The 20,649-nt window shown below is 35.1% G+C and overlaps 1 protein-coding gene across 33 annotated transcripts in view; it reads left to right on the top strand.

The window, feature by feature from the left end:
- RIMS2 (regulating synaptic membrane exocytosis 2) overlaps positions 1 to 20,649 on the top strand; it is a 614,335-nt gene that overhangs the window by 79,206 nt on the left and 514,480 nt on the right. For 22 of the 33 annotated variants that reach the window (XM_086695426.1, XM_086695432.1, XM_086695406.1 and 19 more), the window contains exons 2-3: positions 16,380 to 16,412; positions 16,813 to 16,899. The exons of the other annotated variants lie outside the window; for them this stretch is intronic. In XM_086695426.1, the coding sequence (XP_086551552.1) occupies positions 16,380 to 16,412; positions 16,813 to 16,899 (120 nt within the window). The remainder of the gene's footprint in view (positions 1 to 16,379; positions 16,413 to 16,812; positions 16,900 to 20,649) is intronic. 33 annotated transcript variants of the gene reach the window in all.

The raw sequence follows: 20,649 nt of genomic DNA, 5'->3' as shown, positions 1-20,649 counted from the left end.
TGCAAATTTTAGACATTTATTTTATTTTATTTTTTTTTTATTTTTTTTTTAATTTTTTTTTTTCCCAACGTTTTTATTTATTTTTGGGACAGAGAGAGACAGAGCATGAACGGGGGAGGGGCAGAGAGAGAGGGAGACACAGAATCGGAAACAGGCTCCAGGCTCCGAGCCGTCAGCCCAGAGCCTGACGCGGGGCTCGAACTCACGGACCGCGAGATCGTGACCTGGCTGAAGTCGGACGCTTAACCGACTGCGCCACCCAGGCGCCCCGTAAATTTTAGACATTTAAACTGCAGTGGTCCTTAGATGCGGGTTCCTTTTTATATTGAGCACTAACTTTGTCAATTTCGGATTTACTTGATCATTCGTTTCCTACTTATCCTTTTCTCTTAGGTATTGAGAAAAGTTCTTCTTACAGCCTTGTGCTGAAAGTCATCAGATGATGTTTTTTTAATGTGATAAATCTGCCTAGAGGTAGAGGTCTGAACGAGGTGACCTCTAGTCCCTTCCTTTTTTTTTTTTTTAACTTAAAACTCTGGTTTAATTTTCATGTCTGTAACAAGGAAGCGAGCCAACATTTACTGAGAGCCCATTATGTGCCACTCATTGTATTATGTGTTTGTATAATATTGCAAACATATAGAAAAGTTTAGAGAGTAATAGAACACGTGCCATGCATTTTCTCATTACTTTATTTAATCCTAACTGTCACTTTATGAGGTAGCTATTTTAGTTTCTGTTTTTACAAATGGATTATAAAATGGTTAAGTAACTTGCCAAGTAGTGAACATTGGAGCCAGTGTTCAAACTCCCTGTCTGATTGACTCCAGAGCCCATACTGTTCTGTATAAAAACTGACAAAATTAAATTGGGAGATGATGTTGTTTCTTTATTAACCTCCAATATGTCACATCAAATCTCTCTTCATTTTCATTTTTGTGTGTGTGTGAGGGTATCTTATGGACGGAATCAGACACTTAGTGTTTTTCTTTATTTTTTTCCATTTTTTTCCCTGAAAAACCTCATTATTTTAAGTGCTCTCATATATTGTGACAGCAGGTTCCTTTGTCAGCCATCCTGTTCAGAATAAATAAACTGTGCTATGCCAGCATGATTTATTGCTGCTCCTCCTTTCTTTATGTTTTGAATAATTTTATCATAAAGGGATATAAAGTATTTTAGACATGTGCAAATGCCTGAGTGACTAGAGCAGTTCACCTGGCTGTTTGGCTAACTGCCCTTGGACAGTGCTCCATTTGATAGCAGAGAAGAGAAGAAAGGAGAATAAATCATATCCCCGTTTCTCCTCTAATGACCCCCGCAGACAGCTGCAAAAAAAGATTTCAAAGGATCAGAGAACTTATACATATAGCTTATTCAACGCTGTCATTGTGATGAGGGCAGAGAGAACTTGTTTAGCAAGTTCCCTTGCTGAACAGGTGATGCTAACTGTAAATCTCTTTCTTGGGAACTTTGAAAATGGATTTTACATCTAAATGTGTAAGATTGTTTAATTTTTAAACTGTCTATAAGCATAGGGTACACTGGATGGTTTCTCTTCTTTAAACCAGATAATATCTTAAAAATATTATGGATGTTTAATTCTGAGAAAGTGTAATTACATTACCAAAAATTTGGAAAATAGAGGCAAGAATAAGAATATCAGCCACAATTCTGGCACTCTAATAAAAGTGGTATTAATATTTTGATGTATTTTGTGGGTATCTTTTTTTAATCTTATGTATTTGAAATAAAAAAAAACCTTAGAGCTAGTCTTCCAGATAATATCTTAGTACTTCTTTTGGACCCAAGGCTACGTGATTTATAGTGGTGATGCCAAGACATTTCAAAATGTGTGTATTTGCGTCAGTGTGTGTGTTCACTTAATCAGACATAGACACCCTCTAATAATTTGTTGTCCTGTTCACTCTGAATTATTAATTCTTATATGTACTGTGGAAAAGTAGTTTTTCATTCTTCATAATTTACTTGGTTGTAAAAAGTAATGACCCTATTTTTTGTGAGCACTTTTTAGATTTTTGGGAATGTACTTTTCTCTATAAATCTCTGGAAATTAATGATAGTTATTTTTAAGTGTTTGATGCTATGGCAAATCAACGAATTTTTTGGATAACCCCTCTATGTATAGGCATTAAATGTATCATTTGGTGATCAGTTATTTTGGCTTTCCCGATAGCACAGTTAATGAAGTCAATATATTCTATTATGTAATTTAGGTAGCTATAGAGACATTTTCAGTCTTAATTTTTGCAACCACATAAATATGAACAAAATGTAGATGGAGGTCTCAACCATGCATCCATTCTTACCGATGTGTTTGAATGTTTACTAGATGCCCAGCATTGTTCAAAATTCTTGAGTCTCATAGATGAATGAGACATAATCCCTGCATTCAGGGGACTCACTTACATCAAGTTATGAGGACTTTATGTACTGAATTTATTTGATTAATATTTTTGGTTACAGTGGCTTACTATTTTTATTTAAATTTTATTCACTTGGGTTGTCAAATATATAATGCAAAAGTTACAAAAATAGGCAATGAAAAGCTTCTTTTCCAAACCTTTCTGCTATCCATCTGTTTTCCCCTCCTTAGGAGAAGATATTCACAGAAATGAATTGTAAATATTTTAAAGTCAGAGACAATTAAATATTTTGAATTTAGCTTTGAAAGGAAATTCAGTTTTGAAAAGGGTACTTTCACTTATTGTGTAAGTACTATGTGCCAGGCACTTTCCAACTATTTTGTTTAATCTTTTAAGTTTTTTTTATCCAGAATTATCACAGTTTTACAAATTACAAACAGAGGCTCAATTAAATAAGTTGCTCGTGATCACATAAATACCAGGTAACATAGTTAAGAAATAGGATGTAGGTCTGCCTCAATTCTCCTGAGACAATTCTTCACCAGCTATTTTATACAAAATTAATGCTTTGGAATTTAAGGTGAGTTACTTTAAAAGTTTGTTAATTGTTTTTCCTCATAAAATGGTTAGAAAAGTGATTTTTACCCCAAACTGATAGTGATAACCTTGAGTAGTGAGAGAAGTTTGGGAAAAGATATATGAAGAAACAATTACTTTTTTAAAAAAAAAATTTAAAGAGAGAGAGAGAGAGCGCGCGCGCGAGTGAGCAGGAGCTGGGGAGGGGCAGAGGGAAAGTATTTTTTTTTTATGTTTATTTATTTTAAGAGAGGGAGAGAGACGGGGCGGGGCAGAGAGGCTGGGAGACGGAGGATCGAAGGATTCTGTCAGCGCTGACCCTGATGGGGGGCTCGAACTCATGAAACATGAAATCGTGACCCCCATGAGATTGTGACCCAAGCCAAAGTATGAGGCTTAACACACTGAACCACCCAGGCACCTGAGAGAGAGAGAGAGAGAGAGAGAGAGAGAGTCTTAAGCAGGTTCCATGCTCAGCGCAGAGCCTCTGTGTGTGTGTGTGTGTGTGTGTGTGTGTGTGTGTGTGCGCGCGTGTGTATATAACTCAGAAAAAAATTAAGCTTGAATTTTCTGAGCAAATACCATCTGGCAGTGAAGGAACATCTTTAGTGTCAGGGGGAAAACAATTTGGCACTGAAAAGTTGCCACATATATAATCCAGATCGATTATGTAACATTTGTGGACTAACTCTAATATGGAAAGGACTTCAGCGTTCATTGACAACCACCTTATTGACTAACAGTTTGATGAATGTTATCTCCCATTATCCATAAGTATTCCAAGTCGTCATGAGTGGCTCCTTCTCATAGGCAAAGGCAGTGACAGCTAGAGTCTAGGAGCCCTAGTTTCTAATACACTGATCTGTTGCTTTCAGTAAAATAACAAAAAGAAAAAAAAATTAGCACATTTATAGATGTACACAAATGTAAAAATAAATGGCATTAAATAGGAAATTATGTGGTTGTTATTGAAAATGTTCATATTTTCCCCTGGATATTTCTAGGTATTTACATAGAAAGGTGCACAGCCCTTTTTAGGGACTAAAAGAGAATCAGAGTGACTGAGGTACAGATTAAAGGGGGATCCTGAGTAGATGGGGGCAGGTGGTGTTATTAGCAGCTTTAAGTGCTGATGGTTTAGGTAGATGCTGTGAGAAAGTGGCCTCTGTTCTGTCTTATTATTTCATTTTATGTTTATAATAGAAAGTAGAAGTCTTTTACTATGTAATCTGTTTTCTTTGCCCTTTCTTCCCATTTTTGTGGTTCTGATATAAATATTTGGGGGCTTAATTTTAATGTTTTTATAATATCCTCAGCCTCCTCTTTCTTTAGATATTGTTTCCCTACTAAGATCAACAATAACATAGTCTGTGAGGTAGCTGGGCTGCATTGTTGGGGAGCCCAGTTCCTTCCTCTTGACCAAATTAGATTTCTCAGCAGAATCTTGCGGACTTCATGCAAGAGGGCACATGCCTGCCTGCTGATGCTCTGGGGCCATGTTGGGGAAAAAGCTAGAGTCTTAACATTCATTACGTAAGATTTCATTTAATTTGTCTGTGTTCGGTATATTGCCTCTGCTATGACTCACCTCTGCCTGGTATCCCCTAGTTTATTCATTCTGTTTTACCCTCTCCAGAGAGGCTTGTTTAAGCTTCTGCTGAGGTTAGGGAGAGGCATGGAGTGAGTGAGGGAATCTGGGTCCTAATCTTGTGTTCTTTTTTTTTTTTCTTCCATTTTTTAGATGTTTATTTATGTGTGTGTGTGTGGGCGGGGGGAGAGACAGAGAGAGAGACAGAGAGAGACAGAGACGGAGCATGAGCAAAGGAGGGGCAGAGAGAGAGGGAGACCCAGAATCTGAAGCAGGCTCCAGGCTCCCAGCTGTCAGCGCTGAGCCCAACGTGGGGCTCAAACTCATGAACCGTGAGATCATGACCTGAGCCGAAGTCGGATGTTTAACTGACTGAGCCGCCCAGGCGCCCCCTTATCTTATGTTCTTAAGAGACTTTCAACTTGTTTTTAGTCCTGCTTTTACTCTCCATTTCTAGAGATACCTGGTGCTGCCAATTCTTGAGCCTTCTGGGGTTAATTTGCTTCTTTGCTTTCTTCGTTGCCTGAGGATTCAGGTTTTCAGGACTGCTGACAGAAGTCCATTACCACTTGTCTGTCTGGTTTGCAATTTGATAATTTTTTACCAGAATTGAAAGGATTCAACCCATTCTAACAAACAAATAAAACCCTATCATTGGGGCAGTTTTGGGGAGTTTTTAGCTCTAGTATATTAATTACATTTATAGGTTCTATCTATCTATCTATCTATCTATCTATCTATCTATCTATCTATCTATCTATCTATCTATCATCATCATCATCTGTCATCTCTGCCTATAAAATGTAAACATGCATAACTTCAGACTAATATCTTTGACTCTAAATCCAGCACTGTAGGCAGGGTCCATTCATTTTAGCCTCCTCTTATTTGTCATTTCTTTTTTATGACAGTGAGAAAGCTGGCTCTCATTATCTAGAATTTATTTAGTTGTTTAACTCCTGTGTACGTGTACAATAGTTTCAGAGTTGCTAACCTGTGCAGTGTGAAAACAAATTTGCCAATTAGAGTACAATGTTTAAATATAGTTCTTTTTGTCCTTAGCATTGGAAATATCTACTTAAAATAACCTGTCCCATTGTTACTTAGGGCAGCAATTTTTTCTGAATCCTTGTTAGTGAGGTTTGTTATCCACATTCTCCAAACAGATTTGGATTCATTTGTCACATTCTGCATTTCTTCCTAGGATTCCCTTGCCCTTGTGGTTGATTTCTAAAAATGTGCATACATTAAGGTTTACTCTTTGTGCTGTATGTAGTTCTGTGGGTGTTTACAAATACATAGAAGCATGTATACAGCTATGCAATATCATTTAGAACAGTTCCAACACCCTAAGAATTAATTTGTTTGATCTGTGTAGTCAATTCCTCCTTGATCTTAAGGGGAAAACTTACACTTTATCATCATTAAACTTACTTATCATCATTAAAACTTACACTTTATCAACTTACTTAATGATAGTAAGCTAGTGGTAACTTTTTATGTTTGTCAAAATTAAGGAAATATCCTCAATTCATAGTGTGTTGAGAGCTTTTATTATGAATGGCTGTTAGATTTTGTCAAATATGATATATGATTTTTCTTCTTTAACCTTTTGATATTGATGGATTATGCTAACTGATTTTTGAGTATTGAACCAGCATATCTGGGATAGATCCAAGTTGGTCATGGTGTGCAATAGTTTTATACTTTGTTGGATTTGATTTGCTAATATGCTGTAGAATATACTTGCATTTGTGTTTGTGAAAGATATTGGTCTGTAATTTTCATTTCTTTCAATGTCTTTGTTTCTTATATTACGGTGATACTGTTCTAAGAGACTGAGTTGGAAAGTGTTCTCTTAGCTTCCTTTTCTGAAAGAGATTGTAGAGGATTGGTATAATTTCCCATTTAAATGTTTGGTAGAGTTCACAAATGGAACCATGTAGTCTTTGGTGATTTCTGTTTTGCAAGGTTATTAACTATTGATTCAATTACATTAATAGATGTTAGACCTATTCAGATTACCTATTTCTTCTGGTGCGAACTTTTGTAGATAGTTCTCTTTTAAGGAAATGGTCCATTTCCTCAAAGTTATTGAATTTCTGAGCATAGAGTTTTTCTTAATATTTCTTTGTTATCTTTTTAATGTCATGGGATCTGTAGTGATGGACTGTCTTTCATTTCTGATATTAGTAATTTGTGTCTTCTCTCTTTTTCTTGACTAGCCTAGCTAAGGGTTCATCCATCATTTTATTAGTCTTCACAAAAAAGCAGGTTTTGATTTTGACTGTTGGTTTCCTATTTTAAATTTTGTTGATTTGTGCTCTTATTTTTATTCTTTTCTTTGTTTTCCTTTAGATTTAATTCATTTTTCTTTTTCTAGTTTCTAAGATGGAATCTTGCTTTATGGATTTTAGATCTTTTCTTTTGCATCCAATGTGAAAGTTTTCATACATTCTGATAGATTGCTTTTCATTTTCATTTAGTTCAAAATACTTCAAAATTTTCTTGAGACTTCTTTTTTGACCCGGGTGTTAAGTCTCTAGCTATTTTTGGATTTTCCACTACAGTTTTATTGATTTCTAGTTTAATTTCATTGTGAACTCATAACATACTTTTATGATTTGTATTCTTTTAAATTTGTTAAAGAGAGTGTAAGGGCCACAATGTGGTATATCTTGATAAATGTTCCATTTGAGCTTGAGAGTAATGTGTATTTTGGTGCTATTGGATGATGTATTAGAGAATGTCAGTTAGATACATTTTATCGATGATGCTAGTCATTCAGGTGTGTCCTTACTGATTTTCTGTCTGCTCGATCTGTCAATTACTGATTGAAGTGTGAAGTCTTTAACTGTAACAGTGGCTTTGTCTGTTTCTTGTGGCAGGCCTATCAATTTTTGCCTCTCATATTTTTACACTCTGTTGTTAGGCACCTACACATTAAGGATATCATGTGTTCTTGGAAAATTCACCCCTTTGTCATTATGGGATGTCCCTGTTTATCCCTGATAAATTCCTTGTTCTGAAATTAACTTTGTTTGAAGGTAATATAATGTTTCAGCTTTTTAAAATTAGTGTTAGCATGGTATATCTTTCTTCATTCCTTTACTTTTATTCTATCGGTGCTTTACATTTAAGGTGAGTTTCTTGTAGATAGCACATTGTTAGCTTGTTTTTTAGTCTATTTTGACAGTGTCTTCCTTTTAATTGATATATTTAGATATTCACATTTAAGCGATTATTGATATATTTGGATTGATAGTTACTATATTTATAACTATTCCATTCATTGCCTATGTTCTTTTATTTCTCCTTCTTCTCCTCCCCCCTCCTTTCCCCCTTCTTCTCCCCTTCCCCCCTTCTTCTTCCTCTTCTTCTTCCTTTATTTCTCTTCCTTTTCTTGTTTAAAGTCAGCATTTTATATGATTTGATTCCATTGTTTCTCCTCTCAGCATATGAATTGTACTTCATTTATAAAAATGTTTTTAGCGGTTGCTGAAGAGTTTTCATTGTACATTTACAACTAATCTAAGTCTATTTTCAGATAACACTATACCACCTCAGGGATAGTACAAGTACTTTATAACAGAGTATTCCCCATTCTTCCCTCCTGTACCTTAAAAATTGCTGTCATTCATTTCACTTATCCATAAGCTGTAATTACCAAACACAATGTTATTGTTATTACTGAGAAGACACTTACCAGTTAGATCAATTAAGAATAGGAAAAAATAAAAGATTTTATATTACTTTCATTTATTCCTTCTCTAATGCTCTTCTTAGTTTTATGTAGATGTGGGTTTTCAACCTTTATCATTTTCTTCCTCCTCTTAATATTCCTTGCCAGGCAGGTTTATTGATGACAAATTCTCTTAATTTTTGCTTGTCTGAGAAAGTAGTTATTTCACCTGGCCTTTTAAAGATAATTTCACTGGATACAGAATTATTGGTTGGTGGTTTTTTCTTTCAACACTTTAAATATTTCACTCTACTTTCTTCTTGCTTGCATGGTTTCTGAAGAGAAGTCTGGTATAATTCTTATATGTTTCCCTATAGGTAAAATGTGTATTTTCCTTCTGCCTTCTTTCAAAATCTACTCCTTCCCCCCCCCCAGTTTAAATAGTATTTGCCTAGTTGTACATTTTTAAAATATTAATCCTGTTTGGTATTCCTTGTGCTTAATGGATGTGTAGCTGTGGTGTCTGTCGTTAATTTTGGAAAATTCCCAGTTATCATTACCTCAGATATTTCTTGTGTTTCTTTCTTTCTTCTCCTACTGGTGTTCCATGTTACACCCTTTGGTAATTACAAAATGTTACACCTTTTGGTAATTGTCCCACAGTTCTTGGACATTCTGTTTCATCTATTCCTGTCTTTTCTCTCTTTGTCTTTCAGGGTTTTTAAAAAAATGTTTATTTATTTTGAGAGAGAGAGTGAGAATGTATGAGTGCACAAGCAGGGGAGGGGCAGAGAGAGAGAGACAGAGAGAGAATCCCAAACAGGCTCTGTGTTGTCAGCGAGGAGCCTGCTGTGGGGCTCTATCCCACCAACCATGAGATCCTGACCTGAGCTGAAATCAAGAGTCAGACACTCAACCGACTGAGCCCCCCAGGCACCCCTGCCGTTCGGTTTTGAATGTTTTTATTGACATGTCTTCAAGTTCACTGATATTTTCCCCAGCTGAGTGCAGTCTACTGATGAGTCCATCAAAGGCAAAGGTCTTCATTTCTGTTACAGTGTTACTGATTTTTAGCATTTCCTTTTCATTCTTTCTTAAACTTTCCATCTCTCTGCTCATACAACTCATCTGTTCTTATGTGTTGTACACTTTTTCCATTAGAGCCCTTGACTCTAATTATAGTTTAGATTATAGTTATATATATAACTTATATATATAGTTATAGTTATATATATAACTTAATATATATATATAACTTAATATAGATATAGTTATACATATAGCATAGATTATAGTTATTCTTCCCAGTAAGATAATTCTAAAATCTCCGCTATATCTGACTCTGGTTTTGATTCTGCTTTGTCTTTTCAGACTGTGTTTTTCTTGCCTTTTAGTATGCTTTGTATTTTGTTGAAAACTAGACAAGGTTTATTGTGTAAAAGGAATGTAGGTAGAGAGCCCTTTAGTGTTAGGTTTTATATTTACTTGGCTAGGAGTTAGGCTCTATTTACTGTTTGGTGTAGCTGTGGTGTCAGAGGCTAAAATTTCTTCTATTGTCCTTATATTTTTGACCAATATTTCTAATTTTGGTAAAATGCACAGACATAAAATGTAGTATCTTAGCCATTTTTAAGTGCACAGATCAGTGATATCAAATACATTTATAATATACTACCATCGCAACTATCCATCTCAAGAGTGGTTTCCATTTTGTAAAACTGCACCTGTATTCCCATTAAACAGGACTCCCCATTTTCCCCTTCGCATCAGCCTCTGGCAACCACCATTCTACTTTCTGCCTCTATGAATCCGACTACCCTAAGTACCTCATGTAAATAGAATAATACAGTATTTATCTTTCCGTGGCTGGTTTGTTTCACTTAGCATAATGTCCTCAAGTTTCATCCAGGTTGTAGTTATCTGTCGGAATTTCCTAACTGTTTAATTTGTACCCCTATATATATATATACACACACACTATGTTTTGCTTATCCATTTATTTATTGATGGATCCTTGGGTTGTGTGCATGTTATAGCTATTGTGAATAATGCTACTATGAACATGGGTGTACAACTATCTCTTTGAGACCCTATTATACACCCAGAAGTGGAATTGCTAAGTCATAGAATAATTTTTAATCTTTTGAGGAAACACCATGCTGTTTTCCACAGTGACTATACTATTTTGCATTCCCATCAACAATGCACAAGGGTTCCAATTTCTCCAAATCCTTACCAACACCTCTTATTTTGTTTTTTTTTTCAATAGTAGGTATCCCAATGAGTGTGAGGTTGTATCTCCCAATAGTTTAGATTTGCATTTTTCTAATGATTAGTGAGGTTGAGCATCTTTTCATGTACTTATTGGCCATTTGGAGAAAAGTCTATTTTTGGAGAAAATCTCCAAAAATGTCTTTGGAGAAAAGTCTATTCAAGTCCTTTGCCTATTTTTGAACTGAATTCCTTTTCTTTTGTTGTTGTTAAGTTTTAAGAGTTCTCTGCATATTCTGGACATTAATCACTTATCAGATAAATGATTTTAAACACTTTCATCCATTGTGTGGGTTGCCTTTTACTCCGTTGATATCTGTTGATGCACAAAATTTAAAGATTTTTGTGAAGTCCAGTTTATCTATTTTGACTTTTTTTGCTTGTGCCTTTGGTGTCATATCCAATAAAACGTTGACAAATCCAGTGTTGGATAGCTTTTGCTCTTATGTTATCGTCTAAGAATTTTATAGTTTTACATACTACATTTAGCTCTTTGATTTTGAATTAATTCTTGTATAAGTTAAATAAGGGTCTGGTTGCATTCTTTGCATGTGGATATCCAGCTTTCCTAGTACCAGTTGCTGAACAGACTGTCCTTTCGCCATGGAATAGTCTAGGCACCCTTGTCAAAAACCCATTTGGCTATGTACGTGAGGGTTTATTTCTGTGCTTTCTATTTTGTTTTGTTGGTCTATGTCTGTCTTTATGCCAGTACTGATTATCTATAGCTGTGTAGTAAGTTTTGAAATCAAGATGCGTGAGTCATCCAGCTTTGTCTCTCTCTCTCTTTCTGTCCCCCTCCTTTCCTTCAAGATTATTTTGGCTATTCAGGAATTCAGATTCCATATGAATTTAGGATGGGTTTTTTTGTTTCTATAAAAAACATTAGGTTTTGATAGAGATTTTATTGAATGTATACATTGCTAGGGTAGCATTTGAATATTAGTCTGTAGTTTGAATCCCTGTAGTGAATTTTTTTTGTCAGTTATTGTACTTTAATCTCCAGATTTCCTTTTTCACTTGTTTTAGGTTTTCTGTCTCTTAATTGATATTTCCATTTTGTTCACACATTTCACACATTTTCTTGACTTTTCCCACCTTCCTTTAGTTCTTTGAGCATCTTTAAGATGGTTGTTTTCAGGTCTTTGTCTTGTAGATCTGCTGTCAGGTCTTTTTCAGAGACAGTTTCTGTTTATCCTTTTTTTCTTTGAGTGGGTAATGCTTTTCTGTTGGTCTACATGCCTTATGATTTCTTTTTAATTGCAAATTGGACATTTGAATCGAATAATGTGGTACTCTGGGGTTCAGATTTTTCCCTCTTCACTAGATTTTGTTGTTTTCTGTTAGTGTTTTCTTTTATTGTGTTTTTTTGTTTGTTTGTTTGTAGGCTGTTTCTGTGCTGAGGATTATCCTGTGTTATAAATTTAAGGTCTTTTCAGGTCTTTGCTAAGCATGGGCCTTTCACTGGACATGTGTAGTGACTTTACTTTCTCCCATAAATGCAGTTGCTTTTGAATGTTTCAATCTTTAATGTCTGGCTCCCAAAGGAAGAAAACTGGAAAAACAGAGAGAGGAAAATATGTTAGCCACTTAAATATCCTGGAAATCGCCTTAGGCAGAGGGCAAGGGCTTCAACCGTATGAAAAGTTGGGACAACAATAACCACCCACCTTTTTGTCTGCACCTCTGAGATAAGAAGCGGTCAGAAGTCCACCATCTGAGGACAGAGAACAGAGTCCTTTTTACCTACCTTTGCTCCTGGAAGCTGTGTACACGTTGCTTTAGGACTGAGTGCACGGCAACATGCCTTGGGTCTGGCAGGTGGGGAATGAGTGGCTGATACTATGCTAAGAGCTCAAGTTGACCAAACTGCAGTGTGTAGTTCAAGTCTTCTCCTGAAATGGAAAGCCTTCATTGGACTCCAGATTTCCAAAATTGTTACACAAGACAAATTTTACCATTGTTGTCCAAGTAGGGAGACAAAGTTCTATTGCTTTCTACTCCATCATCTTCCCAGAATCTTCTCCTCTGTTGTGCTTATTTGCATTTTCTTTTCCTTACTTCCTTTCCCTTGTGTTTCCCTAGAGACTTTTAACTAAATAGTGTCTAAAGCTTGTACAGTAAAACATTGGATTGCGAGTAGTTTGTTCTGTGAGTGTTCCAAAAGGGGAGCAAACATAATCTAATACATTTTAACTTGTTAAATGAGTGACGTCTTGCACTACGAGTAGTATTTGCTGAACATGATCACAACTGAGACAATGGTTCTTGAAATTCGCTTTGATGTGTGAGTTCTTTGGATTACAAACGTGAATCTGGAACAAATTATGCTCACAAACTAGGGTTTTACTTTAGTTCTTTTAGTTGTAATCTCCTGTCATTATTCAAGAACTCTATTGTTTTGGTGGTAAGGTGTTGACATATGAGAAGCATTCAGTAGTCTCTGTCTTTTGGTGATCCTGAGTTGATATTTCTCTTGCCCCATGTTGAAGGCTAGAGGGGATATAGTTTGGTGTTGTTTTTGTTTTTGTTTTTGTTTTTGTTTTTGTTTTTGTTTTTGTTTTTTAATCCCACATCAAAGTCTAGAGGAGGTAATTGTCTTTCTCAGGCTTGTTTGGTTTTGGTAGAACTCCAATTGTTTAGGCTTTGGTAAAATATTTTCCCTTGAGTTTAGGATTGTTAAGGAAGTAGAGAAATCTGGGACTATTTCATAATCGTTACGTTTCCCTTCTCTTGCTGGAGGTAAGAGGAGAGTTTTCTTTGATTTTCACAGTGAGCAACTGGTAGGGCTTCTGGAGATAATATTTATTGAATTGTGGTGGCACAACTAAGGCAGGGACCCCTTGGAATTTTAAACTATCAGTCCAGTCCACATTGAGTCTCTAGTAATTGGTCAATTAAAAGTGTTTCTACAGATGCTAGCTTCAGGTGTGGGCTTCTGCCCCTTGGCTTGTACTTTTGGTAAAATGTGATACTCTGGATCCGTGTGTCTGTTTCTCTAGTTTTCAGGGCAGCAATTTGTTCAGTGACTTAAATTCTTTGATAGATCTAAGAAGAATTGTTGATTTTCAGTTTTGTTCAGCTCTTTGCTTGTTGTAAGGATGGGAGTGATGATTTCCAAGCTCTTTGTGTCTCAGACTGGAATCTGGAAGCCGCTCATACACACTTCGAAATGAAGGAATCTGGGTAAATTTTAATTTTGTTCAGGCATTTTTAAAGACAGGATAAAAATAAAAATTTTTAACATAGTGTTTTATTAATTTCGGGTGTACAGTATAGCGATTCACCAATTCCATACAACACTCCCCTTGCCTCTGGTAACCATTAGTTCTCTTGTAATTAAGAATCTGTTTCTTTTTAAGTTTTAATTTTAATTCCAGCTAGTTAACATAGTGTTATATTAGTTTCAAGTATACAATACAGTAATTCAACAATTCCATACATCACCCGATGCTCACCACAGGTGCACTCCTTAATCCCCATCACCTATTTAACCCATGCTCCCACCCTCCTCCCCTCTGCTAACCATCAGTTTGTTCTCTACAGGTAAGAGTTTGTTTCTTGGTTTGTCTCTCTCTCTCTTTCTTTCTACATTGCTCATTTGTCTTGTTTCTTAAATTCCACATGTGAGTGAAATCATATGGTATTCGTCTTTCTCTGATTGGCTTATTTTGCTTAGCATTATACTCACCAGCTCCATCCATGTCATTGCAAATGGCACAATTTTATTCTTTTTTATGGCCGAATAATACTTCATTATATATATGTATATATACACATACTCACCATATCTTCTTTATCCATTCATCTGTTGATGGACGCTTGGGCTGCTTCCAAAATTTGGCTACTGTAGATAATGCTGCTGTAAACATCAGGGTGCATATATCCCTTTGAATTAGTGTTTTTGTATTTTTTTTGGCAAATACCCAGTAGTGTGACTGCTAGATTGTAGGGTAGTTCTATTTTTAATTTTTGAGGGACCTCCATACTGTTCTCCAGAGTTTGCATTCCCACCAACAGTGCACGAGTGTTCCTTTTTCTCCACATCCTCGCCACACCTGTTGTTTCTTGTGTTGTTGATTATAGCCATTCAGACAGATGTGACATTGTAGTTTTGACTTGTATTTCCCTGAGAGCAAGTGATGATGAACATCTTTTCATGTGTCTATTGGCCACCTGACAGGATAAATCTTTATACTGCCTCATTATGATACACATTTTATTTGGGAAGCTGATGCAAATGTTTGTATATTTCATATGTAGATATTTTACAAAGCCCAGAAATAATTCCTGAATTGGTAATTAAAATTTTTGTCTGTTAATTTTTTAAGATCTTGAAATTAGGAACTGATTGGTAGATTAATATCCATTTGCTTATGATGAAAACTTTTGTCAGTAATTAAAAGCAACATGATTCCTTGCAGAGATCACCCAGGAATTCTTGAACAATATTTTTCTCATTTACATATTTATCTATTTAAATATTTATTGTTTTTATATACATATCGTTTGGTGAAGGGTAATCTTGCATTGTTCTCCAGTATGATGAGCTGATCTGGTAACCTTTCTTTGGGACCTATTTTGTTCTAAAATGTTAAGAGATTTTTACCTTATTCTCCAGGAAATATAGTAAGTTTTCTAGACAGAATCCAGGGTCACTATAAGTTTTTTGTGTTTGCTTGTTGATATGATAGTTGGTGTTAAATACAATCTTTTATTATTAATCCATTTTATGACTATAGTTAAATACTAAATGATGTGGCTTTAGCTCTAGGATAAAACTATTATACTTTTTTGAAGTTTGTGCAGAGAACATAGGAGATTCCCTTGTGGTTTAATATAGAGATATATAATTAACAATTATATTTATTCTTTGGGACACAAAAATGTATAAGGGTATACCTTTTCATTTATTGCTTATATCATTATAAATAGGAACACACTGGAAAAGAAAATCCATTTGATCTAAAAATAATTTAATGCACAGTGTTACTATAATTTCCTTATGGAAGTCCTAGATTTTAGTAACCAATTTCAGTATCCAATTTTTAGCCTTTCTTTGGGAAGGGAAAAGCTAACGAACTGGTCACCAAGTCATAGGTTTAGGACATAGGTCATAGGTTTAGTCATAGGTCTAGGACCAGTTTTAGGTAAAGTGCGGGAAGCCAGATTTCAGAGGAATCTACTACCCTTGGGTCTGATCTTTCTCTGCCTTTTAAGTATCCAGTGCTATTTCAGTGAAGCACTGAGTTGATTATAGTTTAAATGCATTTTTAGTCTGCTATCTTATATGAATAATTTACTGTAGCTTATAAATATTTAAAATTTAATGTACATAGTTATGTTAGTAGCTGTTTTTAGTTAGATTGGATACCTAACCCCCAACCTTTTTATCTGCTCCTTTAAGCAGTAATTAAATTCATTTGTAAGGCTTTTAAAATACATTTATAAAATTGTACATTTTATTTAAAATATGCTTTTACTTCAATTTTTTAAGGAAGAAATTTAAAAAATAAAGAGGAAATCTATTTATCTTCAGTAAACCAAATGTAACTGTGTTTAAAATGGTGCTTTAAAGTAAGTCTTTTAAAAGCGTCAGTATCAGTATTAATAAAAATATTCAGAGAACTTGAGTCCTAAATCATGGAATCATTAAAGCAGTGGTAGAGTTGTAATATCGGTCCTCTATTACGCACAAGTGATTCAACTCTTTCTTTTGTGTCAGCTTCATTGACATGTATAATTCCAATATGTAGCAAAGCACTAACCTTTTCTGTGTAACAAACCTCAGTTTTCATTTTTATATGACCACAAATTGTAGATAGAAGTTTCTTCTTAGTACAGTGCACTCAGTTGTGCAAACTTATCTTTTTAGGGTCAAAGAAGAGCCCAAACCACAACCGACGCAGTAAGTAAATGTATTCAGAGTGCAGTAGGCTTGATTTCTGTACCTTTGCCGTATCCTGCTTCCCGCACCTTGGATGGTATTAGCTTACCCTAATACTGGATAGGCTGCAGCTAGTGTGTCCTCTGCTTTCTGACTCTCTGGCTTGTAAGAGAGCTGCCTGCAGCTTCTTACTTCATCCACATTTTGACCGGATGTAGTTTTTTGCTGCCTGCTTGTGGACTGGTTAAGTGTTCCAACTTAATTTCCCTACATCTGACTGCCTGGATGATAACTGGAGCTCCCATTTCCATTGGCTGTAGCTTTTGTGCCTGTGTATTTTTATTAGTGTGGATAAGAAAACATTTGACCTACATTGTTATTCATTTGGTTATTCAGTCACATTATTTGCTTATTTAAACAGGTGGTTTCCCTTTAGTGGGATCACTGAACTGGTAAATAACGTTCTTCAGCCCCAGCAAAAACAGCAAAATGAAAAGGAGCCCCAGACGTAAGTAAGCTGATCTGTATAGACTCAATATTCTCTCTGATAGCATAGCATACTGAAGAGTATGTGTTAAAATGCTGCCCTTGGAATATTCCTCCTCAGAAACGAAAATTGTTAGGGTATGAGTTTGACACGTTCACCTTTAATTATCCCGTGGAAATCTAAAAAGAAAACAAGACAGTTTATAGGGTAGTAAAAACGAAGAGAGGTAATTCTCCCCTCAGTTTTAGTATAAATAATGTAAACTGTATTTGTCCAGTAAAACGTCTTTCTTCCAGTAAAACATCTTTCTCCAATTATGCAATATAGTATAAGGTGTGTTTCTTTCAAAAATAACCCAGAGGACATTAAGAAGTATTAACCCCCAAATTCCGCCTTTGGTCAAATAGTTTTGGAAAGGTTCTTTTAAAAAAAGGTCAAGGCGGGGCGCCTGGGTGGCGCAGTCGGTTAAGCGTCCGACTTCAGCCAGGTCACGATCTCGCGGTCCGTGAGTTCGAGCCCCGCGTCAGGCTCTGGGCTGATGGCTCAGAGCCTGGAGCCTGTTTCCGATGCTGTGTCTCCCTCTCTCTCTGCCCCTCCCCCGTTCATGCTCTGTTTCTCTCTGTCCCAAAAATAAATAAAAAACGTTGAAAAAAAAAAAAATTTAAAAAAAAAAAAGGTCAAGGAGTTTTCGTTATTGTAATACTTCTCAGTGTCTAAATGTTCTCCAAAGGGTGTTAGAACATACAGTGTTGACATATTTGACCACTTAATTCTGTTTTCACTGAACATTTCATTACGTTATCAACATACTTTGGGAAGTGCAGCAATTTATTCTCACGTTGACCTGAAACATTAAAAACAAGGTCAGGTCCATTTAGTTTAGTTGTTAGTGGAATAGAAAACATTCTTTAAAAAATTGTTCACGCATGCCTTTTCAACTTTGTGCAAGCAATATTATTTATACTGGCAAGTGGAAGTAACTTTGAGAATGTGAGAATGACACATATTTAATTAAGTTCCAATCTCTCCATGGTAATTGCCATCTTACTGAGACATGCTCTTACACTTAGCCTCTGTGCTTTTTTAAAGTGGGAGTTATGTTTACGAAGAAGATGGTTTGGTTGCAGCAATGGGCAGACTGAGAAGTGACATGAACTCTAGGAGAGGATGACATGTCTATTAGGAGCCCTAAGATGAAATATTCAGAGACGTTCATGTTTGCCTATAATGCAAACTGGAGGATAAATGTCTTCTTGTCTTGTTCTGGATGAGGGTAATCCCCTCATTCACTTTATATGACCTCAGATGCATTTTATTTAAAATTTTGTCAGTGTTTTAGTTTCAGCTGACCTAAGGTTATGTTGCAGTATACTACTTCTAATAGTTTACAGTAGTTCCCCTCACCCATTTCTGCAGATATGTTTCAAGACCCCCAGTGGATGTCTGAAATTGCGGATAGCACAAAAACCCTAAATTTACTGTTTTTTTTTTTTCCTATACATACATACCTATGATAAAGTTTAGTTTATACATTGGGCACAGTAAGAGATAAACAGCAATAACTAATCACAAAATAGAACAATTATAACAATATGCTGTAATAAAATTTATGTAAATGTGGATTCTCTCTCTCAAAGTATCTTGTACAATACTCTTCTTGTGATGATGTGAGTTGATAAAATGCATACGTGATGAGATAACATGAGGTGAAGGATATAGGTCCTGCGACATAGGACTGTTGACTTTGAGGATACATCAGAAGGATCCTCTGCTTCCAGACCACAGTCGACTGTGGGTAACTGAAACCATGGAAAGAGAGACTGAGGATAAGGGGGTAGACTACTGTATATGTAGGTCTAAATTTGGAACTATTGCTGTATTTAATCTAGGTGAAATCAAGACCTGTGTTTGTCTTGACTACTCTTTTATCTTTGGAATCTAGCAGAATGCCTTATCTGTAAGAGGAACTCAGTAAACATTTCTTCATAACTGATTTTTACATGTTTTGTCTTTTATGACATAAGAATACTGTGTTACAAGGAATAGCAATGAATTTAGGAAACTGTTTTCTAATCAAAAGTTGCATTAAAATGACATATGTCATTATTTTGCTGATTTTCTCTAAGGTACTGAAACATCGTAAAATAGTAAAATTACTATCAAAATATACTTAGATCCAAATTTGCTTCAGTATTAAATTGCTTCAGTTATGTATCTTATTTGTGAGTTTCAGAAAGTAATCAGGATTAAGTTATATTATTTAGTAGATTACACTGGGCATTCAACAAAATATTTGGTCATAACTTTAAGCAGTGATGTCTGATTATTGAAATAAAGTGACATTTGATTGGCATAAACAAAGGTGAAGTCAAACCTAAAAGACATAGCTTTACTTCAGTAATAAATATAATTCCATTTGCTTTGATTATTTAGGTAGGAAGATGGTAGGAGAAAAGACTTGCACTTTTGGATGTTTTAAAATTTAATTATTGATTTTAGGTATTATTTCCATTAAAGTATCTTGGGCAACTAATTCTTCTTACTGATCTGTGATTTATACCGTTTTAAAAATTCAGAATCAGTAGATTCTCTCAATAGTTACCTTCCTCATCTTACACTTCTGTTATGCTGAAGAATTTTGGTATATAATTTTCCAGAAGCTTTCCTTTTACCTTTCTGATCCATAGACCAGGATTACTTGTGAATCTTCTCTTCTAATTCATCTTCCCGAGTTCTAAGACTTCTTTCTGAGTCGTCTAATTTTTTTCTCTCTTTGGCTACCATTTGAATGGGACAACTTCCTGTCTGCTTACTTTGTATTCATTCATCCATAAAATTATTTCCAAGAGCTGAATTCCAGGTATTCATTTAATACATAAAAAGTAGGACTTATGTTTCTTCATACTCCATATAAACATCTTCATAGTAGAATAACTAAGTAGATATTTTATCAGATAGTATTAAACATCTGATAATTTTTGAACAGTAATTTCATTTTTATGAATTTATAGAAGTCTCATTTTGTGGTCATTCAAAGCTATAATAATGTAAGTTTCTTGAAGTCTGTGTTTTTGGAGTTTATTTTGTAGTTCTTTAATATAACAGGAAGACTTACTAATTTTGATATGGGTAATTCATGTGAAATTGTAGGTATAACTAGACCAGTGTGTCCAACTCTGACTTTGAATCAGTTTTAAGGCATAGAAAGTCAATTGATCCATGTTTCAGGTGTCATTCCATTCAGCCTTTGTGGAAATTCCTTATTATACAAATTAAATAATTTTAATTTTACTTTCTCTTTTTTTCACTATTTTTTTTTCGCATCAGCATCAAAATGAGGGAAAATTTCTATAAAGGCAATATAATGTCGGTTGTATGTAAAGTGTAAAACAAGTCCCTGAGTAATGAAGGATGGGCCTAGTAGGAAAGAAAAATGTTAAATTCTTTGTAATGCAACTGTTAATGTAACTTATTGTTCCCAATATCTACCATAATATCAAATTGAGTTAGAAAGTTTTCAAATACAGATTAATTAAAACTGATCAATTGGATTAGTTTGTTTTGAATTTTCATGTAATAACAATTTTATTCATGTTGTAACATAGTAATAAATATACCTCGGAAATAGGAAAATCTAAAATTTTAGTCATTTGAATCAAACAGCCATTTAATATTGTACTTCTCTTTGATTATGAAGTCTTTTAATAGGAAACAGTGCTAAGAGGAGGAGTGTTTTAAGCACAGAGAACATCCTATGTGAACATTTTTTAG

The sequence above is a fragment of the Puma concolor genome, chromosome F2, assembly GCF_028749965.1.
Source record: "Puma concolor isolate L17-30 chromosome F2, mPumCon1.1.hap2, whole genome shotgun sequence".
In the NCBI taxonomy this organism is placed as follows: Eukaryota; Metazoa; Chordata; class Mammalia; order Carnivora; family Felidae; genus Puma; species Puma concolor.
This window is presented reverse-complemented; position numbering and strand designations above follow the sequence as displayed.